The 20,200-nt window shown below is 39.3% G+C and overlaps 1 protein-coding gene across 2 annotated transcripts in view; it reads right to left on the reverse strand.

The window, feature by feature from the left end:
• RIMS4 (regulating synaptic membrane exocytosis 4) overlaps positions 1-18,904 on the reverse strand; it is a 143,518-nt gene extending 124,614 nt beyond the window's left edge. The window contains exon 1 of one of the 2 annotated variants that reach the window (XM_072111657.1): positions 18,386-18,904. In XM_072111657.1, coding sequence (XP_071967758.1) covers positions 18,386-18,488 — 103 coding nt within the window. In that variant the 5' untranslated portion in view covers positions 18,489-18,904. The remainder of the gene's footprint in view (positions 1-18,385) is intronic. The other variant, XM_072111658.1, reaches the window with a different exon arrangement.
• Positions 18,905-20,200: the final 1,296 nt, after the last annotated feature.

Here is a 20,200-nt window from a genome sequence, read left to right on the forward strand (position 1 = left end):
ACGAGAGATGCTGGCTGCGCAAGCACGAGAATGCCTGGCGCGGTCAACGAGAGTTCCAGACAGTGGGCATGATGTGAATAGGTGACGTCTATGGGGAAAGGGGGCGAGCCAAGGGGCTTAAAAATTACGGAGAAGGGCAGGTGAGGGACGTGATAAGTCTTTTCTAAGGTAACATATAAGTTAGCTTTTGTTCTGTAAAACAGATTTTTCATACAAAAAATGTTTAGCAGTGTATGTACAATGCTGTATAGGGACAGGGGGTGGGGGGTGCTAAAAAGGGTCTCCTGGTGTCAGGTTCCCTTTAAGACAAGTGTTGTCCTAGAAAAAGTGATCACTGATATCCTGCTCTTGATAGACAAAGTTGTTTACAGTTTTAGTCCAATGCACTAATTAGCTCAAAATGTTTTTAATTGAATGGAGTGCCCTCTTTCCTTACCATACTTGGCTTTCTGGGTGTCACCCATAAAGTCATTAGAGGACTCAGCTCAGCCAATGATTGGATAAGCGTCCTCTCCAATGTTTCCTGTGGTTACAAGATACCCATGAAGTACAGGCAGTCCCCGGGTTACATACAAGATAGGGACTGTAGGTTTGTTCTTAAGTTGAATTTGTATGTAAGTCGGAACTGTATATTTTATAATGGTAGATCCAGACAAAAAAATTTTTTTGCCCCAGTGACAATTGGTGTTTCAAAATTTTTGCTGTAATAGGACCAAGGATTATCCATAAAGCTTCATTACAGACACCTTACAGCTGATCATTGCAGTCTGGGTCTATAATAAGGCATCCAGAGAGCTTCACCAGTGGTCACAGTGGGCAGAGGGGTCCGTCTGTAACTATGGGTCGTCTGTAAGTCGAGTGTCCTTAAGTAGGGGACCGCCTGTACAGTGAAATGGGGCCAACATATTTTGTTAACATTGGGGAAGCTGCAAGCAGTATGTAACTATTTTAGTTAGGTATATTTTAGTGACCCCCTGTAGAGGCTCTAAGTTTTTTCATTACTTGCAGTCATTTTTATATGTGTTATCAACAGATCTACTTATTGGATACTGAAAATCCCAGTGTTGTAAGTTGAGGGTATAATTGGATCTGTTAGTTTCCAGTGTTATAGCATATGACCTCATAAACGAGTACATCAATGCAGTGGGCACTTGTAACCTGCTGATTACGTTTAGCATGTCTTGCTTCACTATTAGGGTTAGCAGCAAACCACTGTAAGGAATAAACTAAGGATTTTCATTTCATTCTTATCCACAAGCAACAAAACCACACAATGGGGCACATTTATTAAACTGGCTGCGTCGTTTTCTGACATAGTTTACACACAAATACATGTGCAAAGCGCCTGCACGTGTATTAATTAAAGTGTTTGCGCCAGTTTTGTGTCACCGCTGCACTGTGTCTACCACAACACAAAACTCTACACCTACAGGCGTGTTCCGGTGCCAATTCACACAATGGGCCACATTTATGTAGAAAGTCCAACCAAAATTGGTGCCCTCGGTGTAAGCACAATCGGCATATGCAGGTTGCGCCAAATTATTGAAGACTGTGCGGTGCACTCTGCACCTTGGAGAGACAAACTGTGCATAGTTGAGTTTGCCTCATTATTAATAAATGTACCCCGATAACTTGTGGGAGAGAAAAATGTGTTTCACTGGCAGCTTCATGTAGGTAATTTACTAGTAAGGAATATGGGGAGGGAGTCAATATTTTCCTAATATAGCATCTGAAAAGCTTAAAAAAGTGCCCTACACTATGAGGTTTTTACTTGTGGGGTGATTCAGGAGCTTATGATGGGTACATATTCCACTAAATGGCACGTTCTATACTATATTGTTGGTCTCACAGGATCTTCATCAGGACAGATTTTCTGGTAGATAGAAAACAGCTACAATATGGATGTGATAAAGATGATGGTTTATTTATAGTGATCCATGTACATCAGGGATCAGATCTTCCACGGACATTTGCACCTTCATTTAAGTTCTATAAATGACATCAAGGAGATGCGATGTCACATAATTACATGCTTTCGGTTGCCATAGTAAAATCTCATGAATGGCGAGGACTGACAAGCATCTCAAATACACCATGAAATAATTGTGTAACATTCCAGAACACTGTAGTGCTAGTTATCAGGAGCAATGTAATCCGAACATTGGAATAATATCCGTGACAAGTATACAGATATAAACATTTTGTACATTCATTTGCTTTTTGCTATATACTGCACCCCAGTGCAAAATCTGTACCCTAACTGTCCCGCAAACTCATCTACTAAGTTATCAGTACAGATTATTGGCATTAAATCATACCCCATGCCATTAGTAAGGGAAAGATTTCTGTATCCCCTCCCTCTAACATAATATTGGTCCTAATGTGACAGTCTGAACATTTATTAGTGTCTCTGGTCATCCACATTCACAATATCAATATTCATTACTATAATGGATCTGTATTTCCCAACCCTTTAACCTTTATTGAAAATCTTGTCACTCAATATAGCAACACAACATTTCCTGACATCGGCTTATGGAAGACTTAAAGCAATATCTGTGTTTCAGTATAGGGGAAATAAAAAATGATGACATATGGCAATGACTTTGCTACTGACTCTGTAGGTACCCACTGTGCAATCTGTTATTTTGCGTCAACTTGCATGGGTTAAGGAGAAGGCTCAAATGAGCCATCTCAATGGATCAGTAACAAAACCAGACTTTTGGGATAGGTCTGTTTTTTCCCCTGCGACAGCACTTTTAAACGCTAGTTGAAAAATATAGCCATTGTCCCATTGGGAATAGATTGCGGAACAGAAATGGCACAAGTTTTAGCTGACATTGGTGCCAAAGATGCTCCTATACTATAAAAAGCCCAGAGCCTCTTAATAACTTTGTTGCAGAGAAATGACATAAGAACAACACATAAACCTTGTCAGTGTACATTACTTTTTCTGTATATGTTCGGCTTGTGTAGTGCCTCTCTTTTTTTAACTTGTACTTTGATATTTGCAAATGCATTTGCAAGGTCACTGAAACAAAGACAGGGCGGCCATCGCTCCTGACTGCAGCTGTCAATCACAAACGAAATTTTACATGATGGAGTCAAGAGTGCAAGGAATATGTATGTCTCTTTCAGCATTAACTCAGCGAGTGAAAGCATTGTGAATATTAAAGCTGTGTGAAGATAATGAAAGAACCAGATGAAAATCAGTGCATTAGGAAAAGCCAGAGATGCAGTCAATACATTGTTGCTATTATTATTATTACTATTATTATGATTATTACATAGATGCTACATTTTATCTGGGTTGCTAATTGTATTGTTTAGATACAGTCTGTGGAAAAAAGTAGAGATGTTTCTTGCCTTTAGGCTAGCTTTACATGAGGGTATTCAGTTTGTTCATGTCTGGGTACCTAAACTCACAGCATTAGCCACACACAATGTTGTGGACCTCTGTACCATAATGTAATCACGACTCAGTACAAGAGGGTAGACGATCATTATGCGAAGAGTCTGGGTCCTGGGGCAGTGTACAGTACAGGAAATGTGGCAAATTTTTTCAGACTTAATCACACTTAAAGGGCTTCTTTAGAATTTCTGTACGGCCCAAAAGTGTTGGCAGTCACATGACCACTGTAGGCCCTGATGTGCAAAAATGACATCACGTGGGCCCAGTGCGACCAATGATTGGCCACAGCTGTCTGGTGACTGCAAATTCTGGGTCAGAAGGGTCAATGATAGGCAAATCACTGGAAAGGACAGAACAGGTAAAGTAACTTTTTTTTCTTTCATGCAATCCCCAATAGGTTATGTGAAATTCCAAAATTTAACTTGCATTCATATTGATGGCAACAAGCCTGACTAGTGGTCTAATATATAAGGTAAGGTAGCCAGTTGTCAGCTGTCATGGTATTAACATTGATGTTGTCCTAAAAGATATTCGTTGTCAGAGGAGTTTCCGTTACACCTCCACCAATCAAACTAGTGTTTAGCCCTCCATAGGTCTAACATGAATTTAGTAAGTAATGCCCATGTTGTTGGCTTTGACAGCAGCAATGGGCTCCGCATGCATGTTACGATGTAACGCATATCACTGTATAATCATAAAACTGTAGTCCTGGAAAAGTGTCATAATGATACATGAGCCAAAAGTCCACTTACATCTTTAAAGTGAGTTTATGTTTTTTAAATACTGTTGGGGGAAATTATTAAGACAGCGCTCAGGCATCCGTATCTACTAAGAGTGGCGGGCGGGTTGGGAAACTGGCAGGTATGGGGAGTTTTGTGTGCTCTTTCCTCCAGAAAACTGATAGAGAAGGTATAACAGATATCCTCTTGTGTGTTTTTGTAAAAACCTTTATTCCCCAATTAACCATTCAGTAACTGTTCTCCATTCTCCACTTCCTCTGTTATCCTGGGACTTGTGAATGACTTAAAAGCATTCTTCTCAACAGGATGGCTTCTCTTAACATAGCTATAGCTGCATGTAGCAAATCCACAACAAAATTTGCATGTAACATTTGCATGTATATTCATATTTTTTCAAAACACGTCATCCACCATGTCTGCAGTAGAGACGGGTACTGCAACCTGCTGTGATATGCAGTAGTAGTAGCAGAATGAATATTTCTACAGCCACATGCTGTGACTTGTGCTGTGGGTTTTAAAGAGGCAGCATGTCAATAATTGAGATGAGATTACCTTCAAGCTTTACAATCCAAAGATTAAAAAGTTGTGCAAATCCTGCAAGTGAACCACAGAAAAAAAAATATCTGAATTCCAATAATCCTTGGGATGTAACTTGGGATTGAAGCGTAACTAGGTAAGGCAGGGCCCCATAGCACAAGTCTGAAGGGGCCCCCCTACTATATAAATATGTGTATGCTCACACATTTATACACTCTTATACACATACACACACACTGCTGTCCTGCTGTCCCCTTCCTCTACCCTACATTGTTTATCTAAGGTCCTGGACCAGCTGTGTACTGTAGAAGATATGCACTGTTATATACATATTATGCAGTACAATGTGCAGCATAATATGTGTATAATGGTGCACATCCTCCATTCTCCTGTGTGTCAAGTAGGATGCCGGGGGTCCTTGACACTGTGGGCCCCATAGCATCTGCTATGGATGCTACTGCTTTAGTTATGCCCCTGGATTGAAGGAACCTGTAAATGTCATCTAGAAGTAAGAGACTAACGAACTCATAAAAGTTTTACCCCTCATCAGTTCAATATTAGAAACTAGCTTGCCTATGGCCATGTGCCTGCTGGATTTCAAGGACCAGCCACGGTGTGGAGTATGGTACTGTCAAGGAAGGACTCCTTGCATCATATAGGGTGGCCCTGGCACTGTGGTGGGTTCAGGATACTTGGCCAGCACATGGTTCATGATTCACAGACTAACACCAACAGAATTCGTAGTTGTGCATGAAAGGGCTAAAAGTCAATTTTCTACATTTGGATCAAAATGATCCCATTGTAGGTAGGTAGGTTGCATTTATTATGGTTTTCTACCACTACATTTCCTATGGTTTATAAAGTAGCTCTATGTATGGACTGAAAAGTTAGCGCGCGGTTTCAAACGTCATTTTAAAATAAACATTGTTCTAAATCTAATACTCGGCTTCTGAGAGTGAATTTACCTTCCACTGTAATTCCTTATGGCACATTCTCATCGGATACATTTTCGTTGTTTCAGACATACCACAACGTCCCTAAATCATTTCATATTCATACATTTAATTCCAGAGCCACAGAAAGTCATTCGTTTTGTAATAAACTCGGCTCCCTGAAGATATAAATCCAGTGTGCTGCGGCGCAATGTGGACAGGTGAGATTTCTCATAGCTGCCCATTACTAAGCACAAGGAAAATGTACCGAGCTGCTTGCAGTTAATTTTATTATGTGCCCCTCCCTGCGATATATACGATTCATAACCCTGACTTTTACGAGGCTGATGAAAAATATGTATTATAAAGACAGGCGTACAAAGCAAACACAATGTACACTCAGACGGCGGCATTATTTAAAAGGAACACAACGGAGCAATGCATCTTTAACCTGGAAAAGACATGGGGGGGGATGTAACAATGTGTCTCAGGTTCCGCCAGTTTCTAGCTGGAAAACACTGGTCTTTTGCTGCGCCAGATTTATCCCTGTGATGATGAATTCTGGTGTAGTATAAGACTGTTGGTTCCTACTTTAGACCTAATTTTAGTTGGTCTAAACCGTGCGCCAGAATTTTGGGTGCACAGACGGTTTCCCATAAGGCTATAAATACCCAGAGCATTCTTATCATTCTTATCACTACCTTTATTCATCTTGTGTTTTGTTTTGTTTTTTTTTACTTTTTTTATGTCTGTGTTCTGTATGTATGCCATCATGTTTTATTGTTTGTATCTGTACATTTGTGATTATGCGGATGGAGGTGTTGTTGCTGTGCCACAATCTATTTCCCCTGTGGGGACAATAAAATATTTTATTCTATTCTTTTCTATTCTAAGCCATGCCCCTTTCTCGCGAGATCCACATCTCGGAGGTCACGCCCCTTTAATCGGACAAGCCAAAAAAAAGGTCTAAAAGCCTTGATAATTGTGTTGCAAGGCACTTTAGAAAGTGTTATTGGCGCAAAATCACCAGAATTGTGGCGCAAGTGCATTTTTAAATCCCCCCCATAGCCTATTTAGGTTTTCCAGAATACATTTGAAAATATTTTATGCCACTTTTTAATATCAATTGCTTTTGTGGGAAGAGCTGTAGTTTAATGTGGCATAATTGTTTAACTTTTATTAATGTTTTTGTGATGACAACATTTTTATGTTTTGCGGTCAGTGGGGGAAATTTAACAGGGCAAGTTTTCTGGTGAATCCTGGGGTGTAGGAATGGCAGGATTTTAATACAAAAGCGCATAAAGCGCTGGTATATGATAATTGTCCCCCAGGGTGTGGTAAAAATCAGAAGGTAAATTTTTGTGTGGATCGTTAAAATTACAGAGTTTCCAAATTGAAATAGTTTTTCTTAGGTTCTAATTTGCATTTAGGCTGCATTCACACTACAGTATGGGGGATGTATATACGGCCATACACTTCTATGGGCTCCTATGTCCTATCTTTTCCCGTATTACGGCGCCGCGACCATACATCGCTATGGAGAGGAGCGGGGGTGAGCTGCGCTCACCTCCTCCTCCTCTCCCCGGGCTGCCGTGTGCCCGCCGTGCTACGGTGTGGCGGGCTCACGGCAGTGTGCATGCAGCCTTACAAAATAACATTTCATCTAAAAACAATTTCGGCATATGCTGAGATCCAGAAGTTTGATTTTTTTTAAAAATTTTAACTTATTTAACTTAAATTGTTTACTTATTTGGGGACCTCTTTTTGTAATGTGTGCTTTACAGTTTTTATTTGGGATTACACATCACTTTTTTACTCCTTTTTATGGGGAAACAAAGTGACCAAACACAGCAATGATAGAACTCAGGAATTCTGAGACTTCTAGATGCCAGAAGGACATTATACATATTTTTGTTCTGGGCACAGAAATATTTTAAATAATCTTTGTGGAAACCTTGACCACTTGAGATCATCATGTACAGTGCAATTCTCTGGTCAGTGTAACGCTCAATCTGTGATGCTATATCATGAAGTTACTGAAACACATGAACGCATTGGGGTAGATTTACCCCAGTGCAGTCTGTGCAGTGCAGTCTGTACTATGTTTGCCTGTGTAGTGGGCGCCAAATTCAGGATTTATGGTGCATGTTCTGCATGTATCGCCCACTGCACTCTGCATAGCGCCCTCTGCAGTGCTCCGCCAAAGTGCACCACTTTTTTTGGTGCACCTTTAACATAGGGCATGAAAATCTGGCCCATTGTTCGACTGAGCACCGGAACGCCCCTAATTTGTGTGGCGCATGCACTTCTTAAACATCTGTGCACGCAGTTTCCACTAAAAAGAACGTGCAAAATCCGACAGAAAACTGGTCCAAGGATCTTAGTAAATGTGCCCAATTGGGGTATATTTATCATTTGGGTTTTTTTTTTAGTTTTTGGAGAAGGTTACAAGTATCTTCAGATATCTTTAGAGCAGCTGCATTAATTTGCTTTTATTCTGGCACAAGAGGTGACAACTACATTCCTGCACCACTGGGAGACTGGGGTGGATTTGCGCTTAAACTTGAAATTTTTTGAAAATGAAAAGTTGTACTTTATAAATTTGCCTACACTATCTTAAAAAATTTTTAAAAGAAAATCTACCATCAAAATTCATCATGATAAACTAGGGGCACATTCTCATAGATCCAGTCACTGTCACGGTGGTAATCTTCCTCTTTCCTTCTAAAATTATGTCAATGAGACAGAAGGGCTCTGGGGGGCATTACTAGAGCCCCAGCACGTTATAGCTTCATATGCTATTGCAGTGTGCACTTCTCCCTCCCACTGTGAGCTTTTGCCCTTCTCGCTCATTAGCCTAATTTTAAAAGTTGATTTTAGGAGGAAGGAGACCATGGATATATATAAGACCATACAAATATAAGAAGATTACCACCTAAGTGTCCCTGGTTTATCATGATGGATTTTGTTGATAGATTTTCCTTGAATTTAGATACACTAATTTTAATACACTTTCAAGACAGAAAAATTGATGTAACTGCAATGATACATTCTTCCTCATTGTTTCTTGTATTACAAAATAGATTCTACTGCATCCTCCTAAGCTACATGTACTGTATATGAAGATGTGGTTGTATCTATACTTTCTGTAAGTCTGTTTGTAAAAAGTTTGAAGTGTGTGTTCAACTAGAGAACAAAACACAATTCACATTGGCATTTCATTACTTAGATCCATTGTTGATCGAGGTAGAAATGTCATCCTAGTATATAACATAAATACATTATCAGAGGTTCATTCGCAAAGTATGCAAATGGTCACTAATGAGGCATCGCATAATCATTTATGTTCTACATGCATCTCATTACATGATATCCAAATGAGCGGTTATTGTCTGTTCGCATATTCAGAAGCCATGTAATTACGTGTGATTCTGTACGATAAGCTCACTGAAGCTGAGATTCTGAAAGGCGAGCAGGAAGTCGGGTTTCGGCGAGATGATGACTAGTATCCTCTGATATTTCTTTTGATTGATAATATTTTCCATTGTGTAGATTAAATGCATGAAACAGAAGGGAAGATAATGAAAAAACTACAGGAAACCAAGCAAATATTTGATGTGTATAACTGTGTCTGCAACAGGGGTGTGCAAATTCTAGGCAGGTTTTCCATTACTGTACATTGAGCTGTATGGGTCATGTATTGTAACCTGCTAGTGACATTTCTAATATCTACAACCATATTCAGCCATTGTGTAGAGCTATCTTTTTTCAGCCACCAGCATGAAGCACTTGCTGTCCCCAAATGCATCAACTGGACTGGCACCCCTGATCATGCCACCAGCGCCATATTAACTTTCATTCTTTAATTCTAACTAAATATATTTTACACTGTTATCATAATTACCGTACTACTACACATAACTGATAATATACCGCTAGAAATTCCCCACCCCCACTATTGTGCCTTTTTGGTCTTCTTTGCTTATGCTGCATTGTTCTTTACTGTCTCCTAGTGTGTGAGCTTTGTGTATGTTGCTCTTATAGTAATGCTGGCCTGCCTATTCGGATTAGTGCACCCATTCACTAAGGTAAGAATGAGAGGTTTACATGAACACTGGGAAGCCAATATATCAGAGGGCACAGTCAGCCTTTTAAGAGTAGGGCTGAAATATATATATATATATATATATATATATATATATATATATATATATATATATATATACATATATATATATATATATATATATATATTCTCCAAAAAATAATCCTCAGCTACAAACAGCTATATTTTGTGAACCATGGCACATAGAAAAGGATTGTGTTTCTAGGTGTCACAGAACTGAAAATATCCACCGTTGCAAATGCAGTTGGGAATGTTATTTTCATATACAGCTCCCACTCCTGACTGTACATTTAAGTCTGAATATCTCCATGTCTTTGCCACCTGAAAAAATTAACTTTTTATGTTAAAGGGGGGATTCTCTTCTTTAAAATAACACCGGAACTGTGTTTCTAGATGCCACTGTTCAGACGATATAGCCTTTTGAACTGTGCCTCTTCCATACTGTCAGCTAAACACGGGAGCAGGAGGAGGTAGCTGCAGGAAAGAGGGAGCTGACAGATACATTGGGGCACATTTTCTAAGGGCTTTGCGCCAGTTTTGTGGTAGACTTTGCCTTTTCTTTTAGGTGTAAACTGCTTGCACAGGTATTTAAGAAGTGTCTGCAACACAATTGTAGCACGTGCGACCATTTTGTGGGGCAGCTGCACTAGTCACCATGCAACACAAATTAGGGGACGGGATGGTTCTCAGTCGGACCACGTGCCAGATTTATCATGCAAAGTCTGTTGTACGCCCTATTTTAAAGGTGCACCACAAAAAAGTTGGTGAACTCTCCCGGGCCAGTGAGGGGAAGCGCCAGATTCATGATTTCTGGTGCACGTTCTTCATGAATCTGGCAGAACGCATTTAGTGCAGTTTGCACCACTCTTAATAAATGTGCTACAAGCAGCTACATGGACAAGAGGAGCTCATATAAGGAAATTGTTATAGACAATGGCCAATGTTTCTTAAGCTTGGAGAGAAGGTTTTGAGAGTTCCAATTGAAACGAAATGAATGAATGAATAAAAGTGGATTTTTGTTCATGGGGAAATTAAGACAATCCCTGATAATAAGCCCTAACCCTTATTTTCTTATTTTCAAATAAACTCAGTACAGTCATTTCTTCCCCATTTAAAAAGAAACCTGGTATTATAACATATTTTACTTAGGGATCTGAAACACCTTTAGCATTTGGGCCCAGTAGCTATAGGTTTGGCTTCTGCTTATCAGAGTTGTCTTTATTACAATAGAAGTTACATCTGTAGTAATGGAAATGGAATCACTTTCTCTCCTTTGAGGCAGAGGGCAAAAAGAAATTCTTTCCCAATAGCTGAGAAAACCCTGGATCTGAAAACAGCATGTGTAGACATTGTAATTTATATGTGTACATGTTCTGCTGAACATCAGTGCTAAAAAACATGATTAGCTGTCAAGAAGATATATATTTTATATATACACATAGTATAGGGTGAAATGTAACTGTATTTTTCATTCTGTCACTGGAATCAATGATTCTGATGCTGCCAGCATTTTGAATACACAGAGCACGTACCCTCACTCCGCTTGACCGTTCGTGAGTGGGTAATATTTTGGGAAGTTTGCTGCTCTATAACAACACTAAATCATTAATGGTAAAAGTGACCGGTCTCTGTAAGACTGCAGAAACTGTGTTATAGAAATCCTGGGGAGAGCAAAGGTGTTATTGTCCTCCTAGTCCCTTCTATTTGTTGCTGGCAGACAGTCGGAAGTAGTGAGAAGTTTATATTCCGGACGGAGCAGTGGATTTGGGCTAATGAGCCTAGTGAGAAAAATGGGAGTGAAATATTTACAGTAATAAAACTTTAATGAGTCAAAACAGGACCCCTGGAAACAAGTAGAGTGTTTTTAAATATTCTTTATATATATTGTTTGATGAGAAATGTGGTAAAACCAGATGAGAATAAATAAAGTATAGGAAGCTGATGGATGAATTCCATATCTTATGGTAGTTATCATATACACATTTTGGGATTTGTGCTCTGTGGTTATGTGAGTGGCTCTTGATGGAACAATATTTTGATTAATCTAATCTAGTTGTCAATTATTTATACAAAGTCCATCAGAGAAGGATTCACTCTTACTGACTTACAAATCGCGAATACACCACCTCCACGCCATGTGGGTGTGGAGGGGGCGGGCACAGTTGGAGGCAGGCACGGGCAGGGCATACCGTGTTATTTTGCAAAACCAAAAACTTTGTTTGCTGTTTTTTACGCGAAACTACGCCATGGGCGACATGGCATAGTTTTGCTCGCCGGCTGGGCCACCTCTTAAACCTCTTGAAGTATCAGGCGCGGCAAGGGAGGGTGTGAGGGGGGGCGGCATATGATGATTGTCCCCCTATAAGTCTAGAAAGAATTTCTTAAAACTGATGTTTCATATACCAGTTTTAATCTGTAATGAGCACACGTAACTTGTTCATAACCTTAAAAAAAATCGTCATCTTTCGTCATCTGTTAGCTATGAGCGAGTGCAGTTTTGTGGTCAAATAAATGCCTGTTTTTGATGTAAATTAAGCATACTGCCAAATTTTGCACAGAAAATTGGTTCATTAAAGGGGTGGCAGATTCCATAGAGTATATTGAGGGAAACAACTGTTCGGTTGTTCAAATAGGGTACCAACCCGTTCTCTTACATTTAGAAAAAAATTGGCGCCGTAATCACAGCTGTATTGCTAGCAACTAGAAAGATAGTGGACATGTCACAAGAAGAAAGGTGGTACCTCGTGGTTTCCATAATTTTCCTTTCTATATCCGTCTCCTCTCCACGCAATCCGTGTGTGATGAAGTTGCCTTCGTGGATCGAAATGTTACACTTTTTGGATTGCCTAACACTGTAAATAAAGATTCTTGGCTATAATTTGCAACAATGGAGTGCCAAATCTTTTCCTGAATGTTACACTGTGCCGGAGCACCTCCCTGCAAGATGCGGGATTAGTATGTAATAGATCAATTTTTATTATTGTAAACAATCTTAAAAGTACATAAAAATTAAACACCAGTGCACAGGAAACATTAACCTGGCACAATACAGTGTGGGCACACAAAATATCTTCATGCCCCGTGTGGTAACTGTGTGCTGTGCACCAACGTCGAGAAAAGCACCACCTTCTCAAATTCTCAATGAACAAAAACTTTTGACATTACTTGGTCAAATACATGTTCCACAAGGGGAGTGATGTATTACGCAGTGTGCCCATGCCCTACGATCTATATTGGGCTCACAACCCGTGAATTTAAAGTGCAGGTGCGTGAACATGTCATTGGGATAAACAATGCTAGAAACACTGAGAAGGATCAAATGGAGCATTTAAAGACCATTCTCCGACTTATCTTTGAATGCCACTCTTGTGATCCAGTTTGCTGTGCTTTCGTGGAATTTTTGGTGGAATTTATCTCTTCTTTGGTCTAATTGTCTTGTATGTATTCCATGTGTTTTGGATATCTTGACCTTACTATAGCATATGGAAATTTTCCACTTTTCTTGGCTAAGATGTGAGATTAGGTAGAGGGAGGGAGGAAGTGTTGGCAGAGCAGAGGGAGAAAGTGTAACAGCCCAGGAAGACAAAGTACCGAGGAACTTTGTTAACAACCCAGAGTAGCCCTTCTGACTCATTATCATAAATTTAAAAGCTGATTTTAGAATAAAGGACAACAAATATAAGAAGATTACCACAGTCACGGTGCCTGGATCTATAAATAAGTGGCTCTGATTTATCATGATGGATTTTAATTATAGATTACCTTTTAAATAAAAAAGCAAACTATGGCATGAGCAGTTGAAGTCACATGGATTTACTCAAAATTAAAGCATAAGTCAACTAGGAAATTCAACCCCATGTGAGACCATCTCTAATATACCTTTTGTGTCCTTAGTTTAAGGATCACTGAAAGCAGTTTTTATCTGGCGAGAATCACTAGGACAAGTGCCCTTTGCAGTAAGCACTGTACAGCCCTCCAATCTGTTCTAAGTGATGGCTTTAGTGTCTATCCAGAAGCCCACGACCAAACATGTACTACAGTGAGCCAAGAGTGCGTCAGCATTAGGCAATGCCCAGAAGGCCACTGTTCTAGTGGTGAACTTCTTCTCTGTGATGCTGATACAAAGAACATAGACAACGGTACGCTTAAACAGGTCTCCAGGTGTCCTCTGTAGCATTGTCAGCGATTTCGCTTGGTCAAAACTGCTTACAGAATCACTTTTGTAGAACCCAATTAAGCATCTTGGGAAGATACATCCTATATTCACATCACAGGCAAATTTATCTGTATCTGATTCTGCAAGGAAGAAGGAAATGTCAATACCAAACCAAGCAGATCCTGATCCTGCAGTATGCACAGAAAATTCCTGTAATCCATGTGATTCAGGATTCAAAACTGCGAGGAAAATCTCTATGACCTGAAGGCTACCTTACAAAGCAAATCCAGGTATTGCAGGTCATTGTATTGGGCGCGATGAGCATGGAGCGGGGACATGGAGGAATGTTCCCTATCATATATATTATGATAACATTAAGTGATTAGCTCACAAGTGAGTGTTTGCTCTATTGTCAGGTGAATGATATTAAAATGAACAATCTATTCCCAGAACTCTTCCCCTGAACACTTCTTCGCTATGAAAAATGTGGATCGAACAAGGATGTATTACCAAGAATTCAACCGAATGAGTGAGGAATAATCCAACAGTCATGTCTTCAGCCATTTAGACAGCATTGGGCAACACCATAGCCCCATGACTCTTAATCCCATGTTTCTTCTTTAGCCTCATATTAGACAGTATAGTATATATATGTATAACATAATGATATTCTGAATGCAAATATGGATTTTGACTTTTTTTCCCCCTGATATCCAATAGGGACCATTTTAGATATTAACCCCATAGAGTATTATATGCTGAGTGATAAGATCTTTTCAAATAATTTTACCTATAAACCAAGGATAGAAAGAATCTAAATTAATGTGATCCAAGAAAACATTTATTTTACCCAATCTAGGATAGTGGGGGAAATTTCTTTTAAAAGTGTCTGAGGTAAAACTGTTTCTAGTTGCCCAAGGAAACCAATCAGAGCTCAGTTTTAATTTTATAAACAGATATGGGAAAATGAAAGCTCACCTGTGATTGGTTGCCATGAGGATTGATTGTAAAGATCAATGAGGATAGTGGGGATAGATTTTTTTCATGTGACCATGGGGATTTCATTTCAGGTCCTTTAGTCTCCTAACATTAGCAAACTGTACACTATGCATATATGTGAGCACATGAAATCACAGCAGCCTGCTAGGAGGCATGGAGAGGAGTAAAGGTCCATGCAGGCTGCAGTGATTTCATGTGTTCAGATATATGTATGGTGTACAGTTTGCTAATGAGATGTCATCATCCTGGTCACATGACATTACTGCTGTGTGCTGAGAAATCATGGTGGTGAGTTTCTGGATTCACCAGAGGACCACCTCACCTTGCTATAGATATCCCTGGATATCATATAAAATTATAAAGATGATTATATGGGGATCTGAGGAAAACAATTTTAGCTAGTTAATAGGGCTCTATGGGAACCTGACACTAGCTGTATTTGTGAAAAATGTAGTGACAGGTTCCCTTTAACATTTTGCAGTGTTTGTTTTCCTTGCTCAATAAAATGTTTATATTCTATTTATGGTGTGTGTCTATTAGGTTACACCTATCTCTTTTCTGAAGGTAATTTAATATACATATGTGAAGTCTGTGTGTCTGTATAGGTTATAGGCTGGGCACTGTCAGAAACCATTGTATGCAATATTCTCCAAATCCATGTATTCCATATGATAATTGTAAATACTGCATAGACCGCTAGTGGGGATTGTGGAATTACTACTCGGAGTCCCGTGCAGACCTTTGTACAGATGGACAGCATGGATATGCTCTACATAGGTAAGAATGCTAGGTGCAGGATTCACAACGGAAGTGCATGATGCCTATACCTAGGCACAGCAACGTCATATAGGAGGATAACTCTGGAATATAGATAACATGTGAGCATGTCATAATGTGTCTGTCATAAGAATCCTAGTGTGAAAAATGGGAAGCATAAAGAGGTACAGTGCGGTCACATGAGTGCTTACATGTGGTCTTCTTTATGTATTCCTGAGTCTCAATCTTTTCTGCCTAGAATGGTGACATTAATACATAATTCCAGGCAATGACATACAAACATACAACTAACTCTAGGTATAGACGTGCAGACATACAACTACTTCTGGGTATAAAGATACAGACATACAACTACTTCTAGGTATAGACATACAGACATACAATTTCTTCTAGGTATAGACATACAGACATACAACTACTTCTAGGTATAGAGATACAGACATACAACTACTTTTAGGTATAGAGATACAGACATACAACTACTTTTAGGTATAGAGATACAGACATACAACTACTTCTAGGTACATAAAGGGTATGATCACTGGGAATCAACAAAGACCTAAAGACAAAGAAGGAAAGAGATTGGAATATTCGCATCTAAAAGAAAGAGGCTGCTATTGTATAATAAAGCAGGAGGACCTGGAGATCATGATTTGCCTTGCACTGTATACATTTTGTACAATGCTCTAATACGATATAAGGGCTGAGCTTTGGAGAAGGCAACAGCTACACAATAGAGACTCAGTGCCGCTCTCCAGCCACACGGTTGCACAGACTTTCTGTTCTCGACAGGGGAGCGTTCTCTGTGTAATTGGCATATGTTCACCCTACAGCTGATACAATTCTACAGCCAATAGACATTTTGTAGCAATAGCAGCGTGAGGCGATGCATCCTGAGTATGACGATCCACCAGGACACAGCAATGTATTTCTAGATATCTGTACAGAAGATATTATAGACACCATTTCATCACATGACATGTTCTCATTGTATCATCCCTATGTTTACAGTGGAGGGTTTTCTATGCATTATATCTTCCGGCTATGGTGACTTCCTGTAACATATAGAGCAGTGAAAAAGCACATGTAATCACTAATTAAAATTAGCAGTGGTTTTCCTATAATTAGTGGTTTGTCTGCTAGTACTGTAATGATACAAGGCCTAAACCCTTGAGGGCAATACAATACCCAGTGGCCAGGCCAATAATATATTAGCAATCCTGGCGTTCGATTAATGACCCTAAATGAATAATAGGCCTATGTAAATTCTGGTTATGTTCTGTTCACAATGTAAGACTACATTCTAGCCCTTACAAAGGCCTATAGTCCTGAAGCTCCAAGCTTCCTCCACATTTCATTGCATTTAACATGGCAAATAATTTCGGAAGGAAGACTATGTCTGACTGAATTGTATAATGAATTTGTTTTCAATTAGGAAACATCTGCAGATTTGTGGATGAGATGTGCGGAAATCCAGCCCTCAAACAGGTGATAATTCAATTAGCTAACACATATGGCCTTCTTATTGTCTATGTTTAACCGCTTACTAGCCAGTATCAATTATTTATGTATTGTATGTCTCTTTGGTGAGTAGTAATTGTTGGCATTTTATACCTATTACATTTAAATGTACAACTGCTGACAATGATACAACACTAGATACCAAAAACCAAATGCCAATAATGACAAGTCTGTCATTATTGGCATTACATAAAAGATTGTGCCAAACACTAAACTGCTTTTTACCAAAAGTCCATCATAATATAGGTATCGACAAATGTATTATTATTACAACCATTAGTGTACATCCCATTTATAAAGGGTATGGACCATAATTATCAATCTGGAACAAGTATCAATTTTCAAGTCACTGTTTATATTCAGAAAAGTGATTCTTCTTTGGAGTGAGACTTAGTTACTTACCTTATGGTACTGTAGTGTAATATTTCATGTGGCCATAGTTTATAATAACCTAATAGACGTCATACTTCTGAATACCCTGATGATATACGGTGTCAGAATTACTGCAGAAGCCCATCTATTGGGGCCCCAGGTACCTGAGCCAATTTGATTTCGTCAATGACTGATAGAAGCTACATCCATAGACCTTGATAGAATTATATCACATATAGTCAACAGGCTGAAAAGTGCAACCAATGCAAGTCAAGAAGTCAGGAATGGATCTATCTATTATTTGTGTTTAAGACAATAGTGATAGAATAGTTAGTTAACTACCACTTCTAGGATTGTGGAGTTAATAATGGTTAATAAAACAAAAAAATACTGAATATTTTTTAACGATCTGAAACCCAACCATCAACCTAATGAGACTTTGTAGATCATCTCAGTTACACACTTCATGGTCAATTGATTAAACCATTCAAGTGCTTATAGTCTTGTCCACAGTAACCCACTGCAGATACTTTATTGATGGAGTCTGTGCATTTATATATTTTTATATATATATAATATTGGCCTTGCTATTAACCTTTTTGCGGAATGAAATGTCATTATTGAAACTGCTAAGGTTTTTCACTCAATGCACAAAACAAGGAGACGGAAATGTTTGAATTACTGATAATTATCAATCAGAATAGACATTTCGGTATGGTCCAACTCTATCGTACCATACCACATAGTGATAGGGTATAGTCTACAAAGAAACAAGAATGATGAGCCCCAAGGCTATAAATGTTCAATGCTTACCCCCATCTTCTTCATCAAAGGAGTTCATGCAGGGGAAGTAGATGGCCAAAGCCTCGAATGATGCAGACAGACTAATCCGGCTCTGTGACCTCTCCATGAACATGCTTGGGGCGCTCCCCGGATCTGACGGGGGTTTCGGGAGCTTGGACGCCCCATTTTTCACTCGGAGCACTGCACGAGGCGTCTTGGCAGCTTTTGTGGGTCTCTAGATATGAAGAAATACCCTCTATAGCCTTCTGCACCCCAACAAGTGCCCCTGTACACAGCAGTCCTATGGATGCAGCTTGTAGATGGTGCATTTACAGAAGCAATATGTCCAGCCTTTCAGGGTACAGGATCCAGGTGAAATACGAATAATCCCTTGCACCTTGGCTCTGTTGATCTCTTCCCCTTCTCCTGCTTTCTTTCTACTTGCAAAGATCGCTGGTTGACTTCATTCACAGAGAGATGACAGGAGGGGGCTGAATGAAGTCATTATTAGGATGCATCCTGGCCAATCATGGCAGGCGAACAATAAAGGGAGGCTTGGTCACAGGCACAGCAGAAATGAGTATCAGAGAAAGGGGCTGGCAGCACATTCAAAGCATCTTTGCACTCAGTGGCTCCGGAGATGTCTAGTCATTGCTGATATGAACATACATCCAGGACTCCATTACATTGCAATATAACACGCCTGTCACCATTTTCCTGTTAAAAGAATACACAACTTCTAATGTCATATCTGTGCAGGGGCTCTTCGACCGTACATTGTGCAAGTTTTCCATTGATTATTTAATGTAAGTGATAGAATTCATCAGTCATGCAACACAATGTAGCATCAGCATAACAGTATATTCTATATACCTACCAAATGCTGGTGCTTGTAGGCTCTCAAGTTCTATGGGAACAATATGGTTCGATATATGGCAGGCATTAAATATTCACTGGATAGAGGTATTTGGTGTTGTGCATTTAATCATAGCAAACGGGAAAAATGGGAAAATCATTAAGAAGAAGTAATTAAAGGGGTTTTTCAATTATAATAGAGATTTTGAATATTATATCCATAAAGACCGAGAATTGGTCCAGAACTGTAGGACGGCTTCCCCTTGTAGTAACTTGCATCACATTTCCACACTGTGTTCCTTAAAAATACCACAGTCACTTATAGAATAACGTACCCTTGATAACGACACTGTTCTCCTAAATAAAATATTCTCCTCATAACACAACTGCCCACAATGTTCCCCCGGATATATAACACATAATAAATATTATTCCCCATAAATAAATTATATAGAAGCCACTTAATTAAAATATGTGAATTAATAAACATACATTCAGATCTAAATACAGGCGGTCCCCTACTTAAGGACACCCGACTTACAGACAACCCATAGTTACAGACAGACCCCTCTGACCTCTGGTGAAGCTTTCTGAATGCTTTACTATAGTCCCAGACTGCAATAATCAGCTGTAGAGTTTCTGTAATGAAGATTTATTGATAATCCTTGTTCCATTACAGCAAAATATGTTTAAACTCCAATTTTCACTAGGGCCAATTTTTTTTTTGTCTGGATCTACAATTATAAAGTATACAGTTTCGACTTGCATACAAATTCAACTTAAGAACAAACCTCCAGACCCTATCTTGTACTTAACCCGGGGACTGCCTGTATCCACATTCTGATATACATTCTGATCCCACTGTTCATTATAACATATACAGTCCCCCTGAATTAACAAAGGGGCACATTTACTTGTCCGGTCCGCGGAGTTCACCGAAAGTGTATTATCCGACGATCATGCACTGTGCCATGATTCACTAAGATGGTG

The sequence above is a fragment of the Engystomops pustulosus genome, chromosome 6 (assembly GCF_040894005.1).
Source record: "Engystomops pustulosus chromosome 6, aEngPut4.maternal, whole genome shotgun sequence".
In the NCBI taxonomy this organism is placed as follows: Eukaryota; Metazoa; Chordata; class Amphibia; order Anura; family Leptodactylidae; genus Engystomops; species Engystomops pustulosus.